Genomic DNA, 16,874 nt, shown 5'->3' with positions numbered 1-16,874 from the left:
AAAATATGGTACATTTACACAATGGAGTGCTACACAGCAGAAAAAAATAATGGCATCTTGAATTTTGCAGGAAAATGGATGGAGCTATAAAACATTATTTTGAGTGAGGTAACCCAGACACAGAAAGACAGTTATCACATGTACTCACTCCTAGGTGGTTTTTAAACATGAACAAAGAAAGCCAGCCTACAAACCACAATCCCAGAGAACTTAGACAACAATATGAACATTAAATTAAGAGAGACTTATATAGATATAATCTACATGGGAAGTAGAAAGTATAAAAAGACAAGATCTCCTGAATAAATTGGGAGCATGGGGACCTTGGGGGAGGAAGGAAAGGGGAGGGGAGAGGCAGGGAGGGGAGCAGAGAAAAATGTAGAGCTCAATAAATAACAATAAAAAAATTTAAATATACATTTTAAGTGATTTTACTAGCAGTTGTTTCTAAACTAATGAGTAATATTTTCTAAACTACATAAAAACTTTTCTCCAAGAGTTGGTGAATGATTTCTCTATGCGCACCTCACTTTCTTCTCCAGAGTCATGGATAATGACAATCAGACGACAGTCACAGAATTCCTCCTCCTGGGACTCTCTGGAGAGTCAGAACAAGAAGACGTTGTCTTTGGGATGTTCTTGGGGATGTACATGGTCACCATCTCTGGGAACCTCCTCATCATCCTGGCCATCAGCTGTGACCCTCATCTCCACACACCCATGTACTTCTTCTTGGCCAACCTCTCCAGTGTTGACATCTGCTTTTCCTCAGTCACCGTCCCCAAGGCTCTGGTGAATCACATGGTGAGAAGCAAGTCCATCTCTTACACAGAGAGTTTGATGCAGATCTACTTCTTGTTTGCATTTGGCAACATGGACAGCTTCCTCCTGAGTGTGATGGCCTATGACCGCTATGTGGCCATTTGTCACCCACTCCACTACACCCTGATGATGAGGCCCAGACTCTGTGTCCTCCTGGTGGTCCTATCATGGGTCATCACACACCTGCATGCTCTCTTGCACACTCTCCTCATGGTTCAACTCACCTTCTGTTCCCACAATGCAGTGCCCCACTTCTTCTGTGATCTCTACCCTCTCCTGAAACTCTCTTGTTCAGATACCTTTATCAATGATGTCACAGCCTTTGCTGAGGGTGCAGTGGTATTTCTGATACCATTTATATGCATCATTGTTTCTTATGTTTACATTTTCTCCAATGTCTTAAAGATGCCCTCTGCCCAGGGGATAAGAAAAGCCATGTCCACTTGTGGTTCTCACCTCACTGTGGTCTGCCTCTTCTATGGGGTAGTCCTAGGAGTTTATATGCACCCTCCTTCCTCCTACTCACTACAGGATGCAATGGCCTCTGTCTTCTTCATGGTGGTTATACCCATGACCAATCCCTTCCTCTACAGCCTGAGGAATCGTGACATGAAAGGAGCCTTAAGGAAGATAATTCTCAGATCCTTGAATTTGAAATTTGTAGAGCTGAGAGGAAGAGCAGGTGGCAAGTAAAGTTCAAGGTGTCATCCCATTAGCCCTGATAGGTGAATCTCTGCTAGAGAAGGCCCTGAGATCACAGACCCTGGAATGTTTTTTGCTTTTGCTGTGCCTTTCCATGTTTGTTGCTGCCATCTTTCTCTGGTATCTGGCATGCTGTTCATGGGTATGGGGAGATCCCAACTGTCTGTAATGTGGTGTGTTTCTCTCAAGGAAACATCCCATTCTACTTGGCATTTTTACCCGTGGATTATTATGAAGATGATTCCTCCTTCAGCTGTACTGTCTAATTGATAATAATAAAGTTAGGTTATACAGAGTTTTGATAAATAAAAATAAATACAAGGAAATATTACACAGCTAGGACTTATGAGTGTCACCAAAGGAGCTGAATAGACTATAGCTCAAGTTAACGATTAAGAAATACATTTGAATCCCAGGAGCCAGCCTGACTTGAGTTCCCTTTATCTTGAAAGGTACAGTCACAGGTTTCGGTGTGCATCATCAGCTGAAACAAAGCTTTGCAATAACTTCAGGTTAGAGCAGATGTTTTGGTAATAGCTATGAGATGAAAAACCCCAGAAAATAATCTAAAGTTTACAGGGACACAGCAGCTGAGATTAAAAAAAAAAAAAGACAAAGTGAGGCAATTGTTACTTGCTGACACACTTTCCCTTTCTAGGGCTGCTTGATGACCAAAAGTAATGATTAATTTTTTTGTACCCATTCCTACCTTCAAGCTCCTGATAGAAGAAACTATTGATCAGTGGGTATGCACCCTATAGATTTAAAGTACAACCGACTGGTTTTTATGTATAAATATTTGGTTTGTGATTCTTTTAAGATTACCTATGGTATCAGCTCTTAAGATAATTAATAAAGTGATTGATTCTTTGTAACAGCAATATACAGCCTGCCAACAAAACGGCTGAGAAAAAAAAATTGCTTTCTGCTTGCTCATGGTGTGTTAATCTTTTACAGTATACTTAGATGTAAATGTATGTGGGTTATCAGCATGACTTTGTTTTTAATCATTTAAGGGAGATGGAAAACATGTTTTTACCTGTATTCATTATAATCATTCACTTGAAAAATAAGATGTAAGCACATTGTGATTCCTATGTTGCCTGAAAGATTTTGTTGGGGTGTATAAGCTGTAGGAAACCATGAAGAGAGTGTAACTGTCTTTCCCCCTAACCTCCTCAGATAGAAAAGTCTAGTAGGTGTCACCTCCATGGATCCCTTCTGAACTCTGAACTGCTGATGGCTGCCCCGCAAAGCAGCAATAAGAGGTTTCCTAAACATCATTTATTTCTTCATTTTTATAAAGATGTACCTAGACTGGTCCAGTGCTCACATGACCTTGCCTTGGGTTACTAATAGATGATTGTGATTATGCTTCTTTGTGGGCACTAACTAATACTCTCTGTCACACGCTTTTTATCTCTTCAAGGGGATGATTCTAAGATGCTCAGTTCACAAATAAGAAAAATTGAGAACATTTGGAAACATTCTGAACTGGCATAAGTTTAACATCCCTTGAGATGCTGGCTGCCATAATGATCAGGGAATTTTAAGAGATGGAGACACCTGCCCCTGTGGCCTCAAACAGAACTGCAGTTAGCCTGGTAAATGACCAACAGGAAGTTTACCTCACCCATGATAACAACTAGAGGTTGTTGGTTATAAGAGAGTGCTCCATTCTCAGAGTCTCTGGTAACTGAGATGTTGACGCTTCTCCCGTCTACCAGGTCCCTCTGCTACATTCTATAGCTCAGAACACTACCTGCCCCCTTCTCATCCCACCTAACATTTCAAGGGTTTTGTTCCTCAACATGACTCTTAGGGATGCCTCGGAAGTACCAGGAAACCTTGGGTAGTAGCTGTGCTCATCAAAAGATGCTCAATGTCCCTGCACACTCCCATGGGCTACAGGAAGCAGAGATTTCCTTACAAAGCTGAAGTGTCTAGAGTCCCAGTCATGCCTAGGGACATGGGGACTTGAATCAATGTCACGATTATAATTGGGACTCAGGACTTCTGACTCCAAGTGCAAGCCTATTCTGGAATATGGGTCAGAGTCCAGCCCTCTTCTAGTTTATACTAGAGGTCAAGTGTGTGCAATGTCACTTGTCATGTCCTTTCCTCACATCCAGATAGGTCTGCCCTCCATCTTCTGAGTTGGGGCAGTGGTCACTCTTCAGTAGCTCTCCCTTCATGGTCTCTGGGTCCTCGCTTCTTTTCTCCCCATACTACTGACTTACAGGTCCTTGCTGTCCTCACCATCAGCTTCTTCCAGACCCTGTCCTGCCTCTGACTGTAGCGATCTCCATCCTGGGTAATCTCATCACTTTCTCTCCCTGCACATCTCTCTCCTCCACACAGGTTCCATTTGTTTCTCCTCAGGCATCAAATGAGTCCTGTCACCCAACTCTCTCAGAAACACAGGAGAGGCAAACTATTCTTTCTCCATGTAGAAAAGACTAATAGTGATTTAGCACAGGATTTCCTTAGAGCCACTAAACTCTCCTCTTGGCCCCTCGTGAACCCAGAGTGTAGTAACCACAGGGTCCTGGTGACCCTTGGAACAGCCTACAGTCTCCCCACTCTGGTGGCAGGAATGTCTCATCCTGTGTTTGTCACTACAACATATAACGGTGTTTGTCAAGGTAATGTTGGAATCAGAGTCCTAGGACAAATGGTTACTGTTGTTGTTTGAATAAAAATGTCCCTGTGTGGGATTCTCCTCTGCATGCTGTGAATATGTTTTATTACCATTGGCTAATAAAGAAGCTCCTTTGGCCTATAGCAGGTCAGAATATAGCAAGGCAGGAATTCCAAGCAGAGATAGAGAAGGAAAGAAGGTGCAGCCAGGGAGATGCCATGCAGTTGCTGAAAGAGAGTTTATCCCTAAATAAATAACCATCTATTTCTCACTTCTGAGCTAGTGTGGGATTTCTTTTAAGCGTCCTTCCACAATATATTACAAATATAAATGCATTTGTGTGCATACACATAAGCACATATGCATGTAGCAAAAATTAATGGAAAAAAGAGGCCATGAATTTGAAAGAGAGCAAGAAGGGGTATATGGAAGGATTTAGATGGAAGAAAGGTAAGGGGGAAATGGTGTAATTATAATTTTAAAAACAGGACAACCTCTAAAGCTACAGAGAAACCCTGTCTTGAAAAACCAAAAATAAATAAATAAATAAAATAAAATAAAAAATATTTTTAAGTTGAATGAGGAGGAAGAAAGAGAATCAAGATGAGGGAAAGTCAATGAAATTACTAAGGGATCCACCCGGAGACAAAGGGGAGTGGCCCCCATCAATCATCTCAGAAACTAATTATTCCGTACAACCCCCTCCCCCCACTGGTGTGCCCATTGCATTCTGGTCAACTCTACGTGAACTTCCTGGCTTTCATTCCCTTCCTGCTGAACACCCACTTCCCTGCATCTCTGTTGTCTCCCCAGGTCATCTCTCTATAGCTCCCCGCACAGGCAGATATTCCTCTAGAGGTCTGGATAGGCTCATCCTGGCCCTAGTAGTCTGTATGTGAGAAATTCAATTAATAAAAACGAGGCACCAAGTGGGGTCCCTGGTGCCATCTTCCCTCAGAGGCAGACCCTGTACTAAGTTTGCATCTTCCTCCCCAGTGGCAGCCACGTTGGTGATTTATCTCCCAGGGCCTGAGTTAATAGGGACCAGGCCTCGGCGAGGGCCTTTATTTTCCCCTCAGCCTAGACTCCTGGGAGACACACACACTCCTTTCCACAAGCAATTTCTATTTACCATTAACTAGCCTTTGGGGAGTCAACTCTTGGTGTGCCAATTAAAACAACTTAGAAAAGTTTGCGTCAGCTCAGTGGATGTTGAAACAAATGGTCATCCTTCAACTCTGCACTGAGCCCCAGACACTGCTCTCCCCAGAGGGACCAGGGACTGCAACACACCAGGGCCACTGGGGGCTCACGACTCACCTCCGTTAGATGTTACATCAAGGTTATAAACCCACCAGGCTGAAAGTCTGCTGCAAATACAGGAACCTCCCAGCCATAGGCTGGCCATTACAACTTCCAGAAATTACTGTTCTGTAGTATTTTGACTTCTGGTGTTTCAGGACAGTCTCAAAGCTTTCTGGAAGTTTCTCTCATGTAAAGTCAGTGGACCCTCAGTAGATACTTTGTTCTGGGCATTGCCCCTTTGCTACATGGGCCTTGGAAACTGGCTTTGTCTACTTGCTGAACCCTGAGTCCTTGTAAACCTGACTGACTGAGTCCTCACATACACTGCTGAGCCTGTTTTCAAACAACCACCTAGTATCTGTCCTTAGTTTTGCGCGTGGGGGGGGGACACAATTACTGAGGGAAAAGAGTCTGACAAAATCCTGGGCTTCTTGTACTCTAGAAAGGGAGAGTTCCAAGAAGAGGGAAGGGTGAAGCAGAAAAAAAGACAGAAAAGAGGGATAAGGCATGTCAAAAAGACAGTCCCCAAAACAGAGATGCTCCCCATGGCTAACCAGGCAACAGATAGAGTACCACAGGCTGAGCACCCCAAGTCCAAAAAGAAATTTTTATTTTCCCCTCAAATCTGAATGCCAGCATGATACAGATATTCTACAGGTGACCTCGTGTGGTTGGAAGGAGCCAAAACAGGCACATTACATACACTGTGTAGGCTGCATATACAGACAAGAATCTGTGAAAACAAAAGGAGTTGCATGTTTAGACCTGGATTCCATCTCAGAGTATTTTGTTATACATATATGTGCGTATATACATACATACATACATACACACACACGTGTGTGTGTGTGTGTGTGTGTGTGTGTGTGTGTGTGTAACTATTCCAAGATTAGAAGACTTTTGAAACTCCAAATACTTCTGATCCCAAGCATCTTGGAAAAGAGGGATATTAGATGTCATCGTGATTCAAAATAGGAAATTAGCATCAGTTAGTCCATACTGACTAAACAAGCAAATGACAAACACATGAACAGGCGACAAGAGACAGGTCTCTAAGAGATGTCCCCTTTGCATCCTCTCCTCTCCCATGAAAGATAGCTGGAATGAGTGCCTTGGTGCCAAAGAACGGAGAGGGTTCTTCCCCAAAGTCATAACAATACTATAATTTATGAAGTTAGCAGACCCAAATAGAATAATTATTGGACGAAATGTCTGTCTAAGATTCTCAAAACAACTGAGAATGTGAAAGGCAAGCAAAGACTGACAAAAGGAAAATCCGAAAGGTGTGGGCTCAATTGTCCCTGTTCTGAAATAGCTTTTCTTTCTAACCATTGAAATGTGTTTTCTTAAATTATAAATCAGCAAAAATTAAATGCCAAGATGAATTTATACATACCTATAGGATTAGACTAATACATAAAACCATACATGTATCTCTATTTAGATATAAATACACATTTTAAGGTTTCAATAATCAAACCCATGAACAGTCTAAAAGGTCTGCAGATGAGAATAGCAAGTCTAGAAAGACATAAAGATGAAAGATGGTGGAACAGCTATCTCCAGGGTCCCACATTCAAGATAACCAGCTGAGACAGAAGACATCAGAGGAAAAAGTGCAAACGGGAGAAGGGACTCCTTGTATAAAGGCTCCTCGGCCAACACCAAACACTCGCTTCTCGCCAGATGCTGTGAAAGCCGGATGAGGTGGACAGCATCTTTGCAGACCGACAGACATGGTGATACATGTCTGTAATCCCTGTACTCAGGAGGTCAAGACTGCATATCCTGAGTTCTAGCCCAGCCTAGGCTCCATAAGAACTTTCAGGCTACTCCCACCTATTTAGCGAGATATCACCCCTAAAATCCAAAGGTATATAAGAAAAGACAAACTAAAGGAAAACAAAATCTTAGAATTATTATTGGGCATTACTATGCATCTAAAATGAAGAAGAATTAAGATGTTTCTAGGTCAGCAGAAGCCAAGAAGTGTGTTTTCAGTAAATAATAATAATATTATTAATTATTATATTAATAAAAGAAGTAATAAGAGGAAACCGTCAGGCTAAAATGAAAGTGTACTAGACAGTGATGATGGCAAACACACAGGGCAAAGACTGCTGTACTAGGGTCAGCAATTTTCCCTTTCTATGTGGTCCAAAGGCCAATGAGTAAAATAATAATCATAAATTTATATTAGTTGTCATACAATATATAAAGATGAAATATGTGACCTCATTAAAGAGCATAGGAGAACAAGAGACATAAAGGAACTCATTTGAACCCAAGATATCTCAATTTGAATCTTAAGTTGACTTTATTCAGGCGAGGTTGTTGTAAGATCATAATGCTAATTATAGCATCCAAAGTAATCATTAAGAAAACAACTTAAAATATACAGAAAGGGAGAAGAGGGGATCAAAGCAGAATGATATGAAAAAGAACCAACTGAACAACAACAACAAAAAAGGAATAATAAGAGTTGAGGAACAGGATAAGACGTGGAGAAAACAACTTAGTGGTAGAAGTAATCCCTTCTCAGAGGGTAATCATAGTAAGGATAAGAGATTTAATTATTGACAAGCAGAGATGTGTTCCAAAAATATCCCCCACACTCAAGCTCCTGCATGCATCTATAACAAAACCCAGTGTAGGGGCAAGGACATCAATGGAGTAAGGAAATTTTTAGGAAGGAAGGTGGGGAGAGTGAGAGGAACTGGGATGCGAAAATACCCCCAACTCAGTATTTACGTGCATGAGATTACCAAAGAAAATAAAATCAAAGATGGCATATGAACAGAGAATAGAATCCACCTGTAAAATTTATCCTGCTATATGAAGAAATACAAAATTTGGGGAGGGGATTTCTTTCATAGCCAAAACTCATTCACTGTAAAGGATCTTGCTATTATCAACAACAACTTCAAAAAATTGCTCTAAACATCTGGATAAGAGGACGGGGGAAAGATGGCTCAGCAGGTAAAGATACTTGCTGCCCTGCCAGATAACCTGTGTTGGGTTGACCCCCAGAACCTAAGTGGGGAAGGAGAGCCAGCTCCTGCAGGCTGTGCACCCCCACACTTGTATGCAGGAAGGAACGCAGGAAGGAAGGCCGGGAGGGAGGAAGGAAGGATAAAAATGAGGCTAGATGGACAGAGCACTTTGCCAAGCATATGAGGAGCCCCTGTTTCAATCCTCACCACAACGATAAAATAATAAAACAAAATAAAAAGATTGAAAACATGTGATCAAACCAGACTCTCCGAATGTGGCTGACAATGGGGGCTGACTGAGAAGCCAATGATAATGGCACTGGGATTTAATTCTACTGCATGTACTGGCTTTTTGGGATCCTAGTCTGTTTGGATGCACACCTTCCTAGACCTGGATGAAGGGGGGAGGGCCTTGGACTTCCCACAGGGCAGGGTACCCTGCCCTCTCTTAGGGCTGGAGGGGGAAAGGGGAGGATGAGTGGGGGAGTGGGAGGGATATGGGAGGAGGGGAGGAGAGGGAAATTTTGAATGGTATTATTTATAAAACAAAAAAAATAAGATGTTTGAATTTAAAAAAAAAAGAATTTTATTGAGTCAGAAAAGGAGCTTGCATTGTTCTAAGGACACTGAGTGATGCCACTTTAAGAAATCCTAGAGTCTGATCATGCCTTAGTGCAGAGGTTTGCAGTTTCCTAAGCAGTTCTTATATATTTTACCTCATCTTATAGAAAATGTAAGATACTTAATACCATACATTCTATTAAATAGTTTTACAGTAATAATTTGTATGGATTTGGTCCAGTAAAAATCAAGCGCAAATATACAAAATGATAGAATGTTTTCAGAAAAGAACAAAGGTATCTCAGAAAAAGTTTTGCAAAACAGCAAAGTTCACAAAACACACTGTGATTTTCAACTGAAAAAATTGCTAGTGAGGCTTCAAGAAAACTATCAAATATTTTATAAAAATAGTAATATATTGGAATTGTGTAATATGTGGATAATAATACAAAGTTTATGTGGAAAGATGAACTGAGATTAAATCTGATTCATAAGCTTATTTTAAAAAAGATTGAAAACAGCATGCTCACATTAGTTGATGGTGCCTGGACAAAATGATCCAGTGACAATAGGGTCGCGATCACATCATTGTTTGGGGCTTGAAAAGTGGCTATGTTCTGAGAAAGACTTTAGGATTCTGATAGAAGTATAAATACAGTAAACACTTGGGCTGGAGGGAAGGCTAATGGGTTAGAAAGCACTTGCTGCTCTTCTAGAGGACCAGGCTGGACTCCCGGCACCCACGTGGTCTTATCACTGTCTATGAATCCAGTCCCAGGAACTCTCCCGCCTCCTCCATTATTATTACATGTGGTGCATAGACTTACAAAGACAAACACTCATATGCTTAAGAAATAAAAACAGACAATGGTAAAACCTGTATTTCTGAGGGTTTTCACTTTCTGCTTTGTTCTTACTGGGTACTGACAGCTGGTTCTGGTATATAAGCTACTTCATCGTCCCTGTGCATCCTCCTCTCTGCCCCTCCTCTCACAGGGAAGGGAGGCGAGGTGGACATGTTTGTACAATTGCTTCAACAGGGATTGGTTTTATTGCATTATTCTCAGTGTTCAGACATAATGCAAACAATGAACCCTTAGCACGGGTCCCTAATGGGGACCTCTGAGGAATGGGCCCTAGGGGTACTGCCATGTGTCATCCATAGTTACGGCAACCCTGATCTCCAGGGAGGGCGGGTCTATTTACTCTCATCACCAAAGCTTGGCCATAGGGAGTCATACGTCTCTTCCTAGATGTTCTCCAGCGGTGAAATGTCCCACAACCGAATTGACCCAAATCCAGCATCAAACATGGAATCCACCGACATGAGAACTGTGTGAAAGTTACTGACAGCACAGACAACAGCAAGAAAGGCATGCTGGCCAGGCAGGTGAGGCCCATCTACCTCAACAGCAGACAGAGCCACCGATGGGGAAAACCAGGTCCGGGACCAGAGGAAAAGCTCTTGGTCAACACTTAAACCTTTCTCGGTCACCAGGAACAAGCAATCTCTCTGCAAGGCAAGGTTCCAGACAGAAAAAAGGAAGCCATCAACTTAGGTTAGCAGGGCGAGGCTCAGAAACTGTAGCTTGCTGAGAAGCTTGGCCAGAAGTTTACAAACAAGAAGAGGGAGCCATGCGGAGCATGAGGAGGAAGAGGGGCGAAGAGAAGAAAGGAGAGGATGGGAGGGAGGAGGAGAAAGAGAGAGAGAGAGAGAGAGAGAGAGAGAGAGAGAGAGAGAGAGAGAGAGAGAGTGCTCCCACACTAAAAGACAGTCTCCAGTAAGATGCTTCAAATGCCTGCCTTGCTGTTTTTCTATGTCCACCAATTGTGATCTGTGATCACACATGGAATGTGCTCAGGCTACATGGTTGCTATTCTTCTAGCCATCTGCCCTGGTTTTAGAAGCTGGTCCAGGTAAGATGAGCTCACATCTCTGCAGTGTAGTCTTGCTTCCACTAATTTCATTCACAGTAACAGGCACCACTTGCCTCCATTCTACGTAGATCTTTAGCCAACCCCAAAGAGGGTTCTCCCCATGCTTCTCCCTGCTGCTTCTTTCTTATTCTCCCTCCAACTCCTTTGTTCTCTAGAGGAAAAAGCTTCTTCTTCCCTGCTGAAACACCAGTAATTCTCTCAAGGTTGCTGTAGTCTTACCTGACCCCTGCCTCTGGATATTTCTTCTGTGGGAAGTATCTTTTAAATACACTGCATTCATTTGCCAATCAGTAACTCTCTTTCCTCCAGACAGAAATAACTCAGGGGCTGTAGCTCAGTAGTTAAAAGCATTCTCTGCTCTTGCAGAGGATCTGAGTTCAGTTCTCCCAGCACCTGTGTTAGGCGGCTCACAACAAACCAGGAGATCCAATGCCCTCTCCTGACTCCATAAGCACGTACACTCACTTGCACACACTCATACAGAGACACACATAATTAAAAACAAATAAAATAAATCCTTAAAAAGTAATTCCTACAGTTATACCTGCTCCTCTTGGGATGTAGGAAGTGAGAGGAACTTGCAGGGAGCTGGAATGGTGGACCAGCAGCGGTGAACTGGGGTTAAACAGCTTTGTGGCAGATAAAACACAGAGAGTTGAAAACTACTAGACAGATCTATCAAAGCCAAGGAACAGCCCAAATTCTGAGAATATAGCAGAGCCTCAAATACAACCTGCACATCTGTAGGACAACATTTGATAAACAATTTGCCATGTGGTTAAACTGTCAACAAATGGCAGCTGTATAAAATACAGCATAAAGGTAGCCAGATGGGTTCTTAAACCCGTAGTTGCCAGTGCTGAGTAGCCTAGTATGGGGGGGATAGCTTGAGTTCATGATATCAAGTCCAGCCTGGGTGCAGTGGCAATATCTTGTTTCAAAAAACAAATAGCTTGTGCAAACACATAAACATATGTGTGTGTGTGTGTTTATATAGTAAAAGGAAAATCACAAGATTGCCCTGAGTTCTTCCTTCTAGTAAGCAATTGATTTTTTCGGTTTTTTTTTTTTTTGAGACAAAGTTTCTCTCTATCTATGAAGCCTGTCCTGGAACTAGCTCTTGTAGACCAGGCTAGCCTCAGACTCACAGAGATCCATCTGCCTCTGCCTCCCGAGTGCTAGGATTAAATGCGTGGGCCACTACCACCCAGCTTCCTATAGGTTTCTTTATCTATAAGGTGAATTATATTCCTTCAATCATTATACTAAGTTTAAATATTGTGAAAGAAAGCAAACAAGTTTGGAACCAGCCAATAGGAGCAGTTTACAAAACTACAGCCACTCATAAATAAAACTTGTAGAAATGAACCAGGATTTGGTTTAAGATACAAAAGAGACAATTCAGTTTTAGTTCATTCTCAGTCCATCACTAAACTGCTTCAAGCGATATGTCTTTGCTCAGATATTAGCAAAGGGTCTGACTGCATGATAAAATTGTTTTCCACAGACATGGATGGGGACAATCAGACAATGGTCACAGAATTCCTCCTCCTCGGACTCACTGGACAATCAGAGAAAGAAGAGATTGTGTTTGGGATGTTTTTGTGGATGTACATGGTCACCATTTCTGGGAACCTTCTCATCATGCTGGCCATCAGCTGTGACCCTCGTCTCCACACACCCATGTACTTCTTCTTGGCCAACCTCTCCAGTGTTGACATTAGTGCTCCATCTGTCACTGTCCCCAAGGCTCTCGTGAACCATGTGTTGGGAAGCAAGTCCATCTCTTACACAGAGTGTATGGTCCAGATCTATTTCTTCATAGCATTCAGCAACATGGACGGCTTCCTCCTGAGTGTGATGGCCTATGACCGCTATGTGGCCATTTGTCACCCACTCCACTACACCCTGATGATGAGCCCCAGACTCTGTGTCCTCCTGGTGGTCCTATCTTGGGTCATCACACACCTGCATGCTCTCTTGCACACTCTCCTCATGGTTCGACTCACCTTCTGTTCCCACAATGCAGTGCACCACTTCTTCTGTGACCCGTATCCTATCCTGAAACTCTCTTGTTCTGACACCTTTATTAATGACCTGATGGTCTTTACCGTGGGTGGACTGGTATTTCTGACACCATTTACATGCATTATTGTTTCCTATGCCTACATCTTCTCTAAGGTTCTGAAGCTACAATCTGCCCATGGAATAAGGAAAGCCCTGTCCACATGTGGCTCTCACCTCACTGTGGTCTCCCTTTTCTATGGGTCAATCCTGGGCATTTATATGCACCCGTCATCCACCTACACAGTACAGGACTTCTCTGAAAGCAGACTTTATAGCTGACCCTCTTCAGAGTTGCAAAGGCTTCAGTCATTCTGGCGACTGACATAGAAAGGTGAGTTTGCCTGGGTCTGAGCAACCGTGAGCTGTTAATTAGAGAATGACCATATGTGCGGCATAGGTTTCTTCACTGCTGTAGGGAGCAGCGGAAGCCGTGACCAAATGTGTGCGGTTGACATGGGTACAGTCACAAGGAGGACGCCAATATCTCAGCCCCATGAGATTGGCAGGTAAGGCTCAACAGGGCCGGCAAAACTTTGGTTGGGAATCCAAGTGTGAGAGAGTGACGGGTGTGTGCAAAGGTGAACACCTACAGCTTCCTCCTCCCATATGTTTACAGCCTGAGACGCTCAACAGAGACCGCCTAGGGAGACTAGCTAACCCCTCCCCTCGGGTGTGCATAAGAAACACACTTATGGTTCTGGGTTGTGCTGATTAGTAGGTACCCTCCATCAGCGTGAGCATCCTCACCTGGACCCAGCTTTCCTTTAAGTGTGTCCGTACTTTTCTCACTGCCTCTGCCACCCCTAGTCGGGGTTCCAGGAGCCAAGCTGCAACAGTTGACAGTACACTGCTGTTCAGGTGACTCTGCCTGTGTCTCAGCACCCATCACAGCTCATGGCCCTTGCTGAGCTCCCCCACATACACACACACACACCCCAACTTTGTGGCGTTTCACTACTGAGCACAGGTACGAGACAGGAATGAGCATCAGAAGCTTCAGACAGCATCTGTGTCCCAGACAGAGTCCTTACTCTCCCCTCACGTCTCTCATGGAAACAGAGATTATCTTAAAGCTGAAGTGTCCAGCATTGCTATAGAAGAACCTCCAGAGCCCATGAATCACCTCCCTCTCAGTCCCTCTACGTCCGCATTCCACAGCTAGGCCCATCATTGTCTGCCAATGGTCCAGGGTGCTCTTCCTCAGCTTGCTCAGTTTGCAAACTCCCAGGAATTATTGTGGTTCTTATGTAGTATCCCTGGTGATGCAGGGCAGAAGCAAAGCTTTCTGGAACTTTCTTGTCAGCAAATAACTCAGTTCTGGGCATTGCCTTTATGGCTCCTGGGTTCCATCTATTTGGTGGACTCTGAGGCCTTTACCTGGCTCCCGGGACGATGCATGATTCTTATTCATTTTCAGCAGATCACCCTAGGCTGCTGCGTTCATTATTTTTCTGTTGCTATGATAAAATGCCCTAACCAAAAATGACTTAGAAGATAAAGAGGGGTATTTTAAGTTAAAGTTCCCCAGAGGTTACAGGCCATCGTTGAAGGAAGGACATGCAGAGATATCACATCATCCCCACAGAGAATACACAGAGGGAGAACAGGAAGTAGAGACAGGCTAGGAAACCTCAAGGCCTGTCCCCAGTGACCTACTTCCTCCATAACATTCTGAAATAGGGCCACCAATGGAGACCAGGTGTCAAGACACATGAGCCTATTGGGGACATTCCTCACTCACGCCATTACAGCAGGGAATATAACTCAGCATGGAAATGTGTTAAGTATTCTAGAGACGCCAGGCTCTGTCTCCAGTATGGTGCTACTACCCTACCCTAACCCAACTCATATTTCAACACGCCGTCTGATGTTTGCCCCTAAGTTCAAAATTACGCTGCATTGCTGGTCCAACAGTACTGGTTTGGTATCTTGGAAAAAAATTATTCACTTTAGGTTTGTGGCACCTTGGAGTATAGGTCATGGAGGGAAGGAAGGAATGGGTTGTGGGAAGATGCCCACAAAACCAAGCTGAATGAGCTCCAAATGGTCAAAGCTGGAACCATTGATCAACATTGAACAACAAATGAATACGGTACCACAGTATGAGCACCCTGGGCAGAAAACCCAAACTCTCAGATAATCTTCATCCATATTGACAAATACCAACATGATATACTATAGGTGGCAAATTCCATAACTGACCTCACTTGGGTGCACTAAAATATTGTAGGGAAGTTACTTTTAGGATACAAAATCCTAAAATCATTTCATGTTTATGTTTGGTTTCAGTCTAAGATGTTTTATGATATAGACAAAAATATTCCAAAATCAGAGAAAATCTGAAATACCTTCAATCCCAGGCATTTTGGATCAGGGATATACAACTTGTCTTGAACTGCAACTTAAAATACTAAATGGATTTTTTAAAAAATTTTTATACTGTTCAAAATAAGTATTTGAATAAGCAAGGAAACGTTTTTCATGTAGAAATTCCTAATGGAATGGTTACCATCCCAGCCTGTGATGGTTTGAATAAAAAGGACCCCTGTAGGCTCATGTTTTAATGCTTAGTCCCTAGGGAGTGGAAGGGTTTGAGGATTACAAGGATTAGGAGAGGAGACCTTGTTGGAGGCAGTATGTAGCTGGGTGGACTCTGAGGTTTCAAAAGCTCATGCCAAGTCCATATTCTCTGCCCCCCCATCTGTCTGCCCATGGATCAGGGTGTAGAAGTCTCAGCTACCTCTCCAGCTCTGGGAGGGAAGGTGTGACTTAGCCACGCATCTTGTGGAGACCAGGAGGGTAAGAAAGCGGACCTGTGCTTTCTCATGACTCCCTCCACCCTGTTCATTCTGTCCACACCTCCAGCCCATAGCTGAAAGGATCCTCTCTGACTCATTGCTTGTAGTTTTTAGACTCTGCCTTACATATCATACCAAAGAGAAATCTTTAGGGCGAGATAAAATGAGAATATGGCTGACAGTTATGGGGGGGGGGACTCTTGTGATGGCCTACTATGTTAAATTGGTGTTGGATTTCACTGTTAAGTCCCATGAATTGCAGGGACACAAACAGAAGAATAAAAAGATTTTTGCTTGTTTCTCCCCACCTTACTTGTCACCCGGTACATCTGAGTGAAGGCAGCAAGCTCATTCCATGCACAGGACAGCTTCAGACAATTCTAAGCCAGTACAGGAAAGGCAGTGCTTTCTGGGCTGTGTCCTTACATCCATCCCAAAGTCCAAGCCTGGACAAAATACTGCCAATTGGCTCCTGAGAAAGATGCTTCGTGTGACCAGACTTCTTGTGACAGTCTTGACATATTTTATTTGGGAAATAGATGAATCTCAGTTGGTGCCAGAATCCGAACAAACACTGTGAATATGGCTTCATAACGCTGACCAGAAGAGCAGGAGATATTTTTATTAAAAAAAAAAAAACTCTAGGCACTGGTCAAGAGAGTCTGACACTTTCCCCAAATTCAGCCACAGATATAATGATAACATCTGCCACGTGGCACCTAACATCAAATGATCCCCTGGAAGCTAGGAAGGTATGCTTCAATTCCAAAAGATCTAGAGGCTTGAGAATCCTAATGCCAACTACTCAGATTGGTGTGTGATGGTCTATCTTCAGAGCCAACTCTTCTGGACTTAGACTCACCATGGAAACATATCTCTGAGCTTGAAAATGTTTCCAGAAAGGTTTCACCGAGGACATAGCCACCCTGAATGTGAGTGGCACCATCCCAGGAGCTGGGATCCCAGACTGAACAAAATGGAGAAAGTGGGATGGGCACTAACATTGACCTTGCTCTGCTTCCTGGGTGCAGAGGTCATGTGACCAGC

The 16,874-nt window shown here is 43.2% G+C and overlaps 2 protein-coding genes across 2 annotated transcripts; both read left to right on the top strand.

Annotated features, from left to right (window-relative positions):
* The first annotated feature begins 546 nt into the window (after nt 1-546).
* Nucleotides 547-1,515, top strand: LOC101990791 (olfactory receptor 1361-like). Its single transcript, XM_005350311.1, has one exon. The coding sequence runs from the start codon at nt 547-549 to the stop codon at nt 1,513-1,515; it is 969 nt and encodes a 322-aa protein (XP_005350368.1).
* Nucleotides 1,516-12,471: 10,956 nt separating this feature from the next.
* On the top strand, nt 12,472-13,308 carry LOC101990506 (olfactory receptor 1361-like). Its single transcript, XM_005350310.1, has one exon. The coding sequence runs from the start codon at nt 12,472-12,474 to the stop codon at nt 13,306-13,308; it is 837 nt and encodes a 278-aa protein (XP_005350367.1).
* The last annotated feature ends 3,566 nt before the right edge of the window (nt 13,309-16,874 follow it).

The sequence above is a fragment of the Microtus ochrogaster genome, chromosome 7 (assembly GCF_000317375.1).
Source record: "Microtus ochrogaster isolate Prairie Vole_2 chromosome 7, MicOch1.0, whole genome shotgun sequence".
Classification (NCBI taxonomy): Eukaryota; Metazoa; Chordata; class Mammalia; order Rodentia; family Cricetidae; genus Microtus; species Microtus ochrogaster.
The sequence above is the reverse complement of the archived record's forward strand: the minus strand, read 5'-3'. Positions and strand labels throughout refer to the sequence as shown.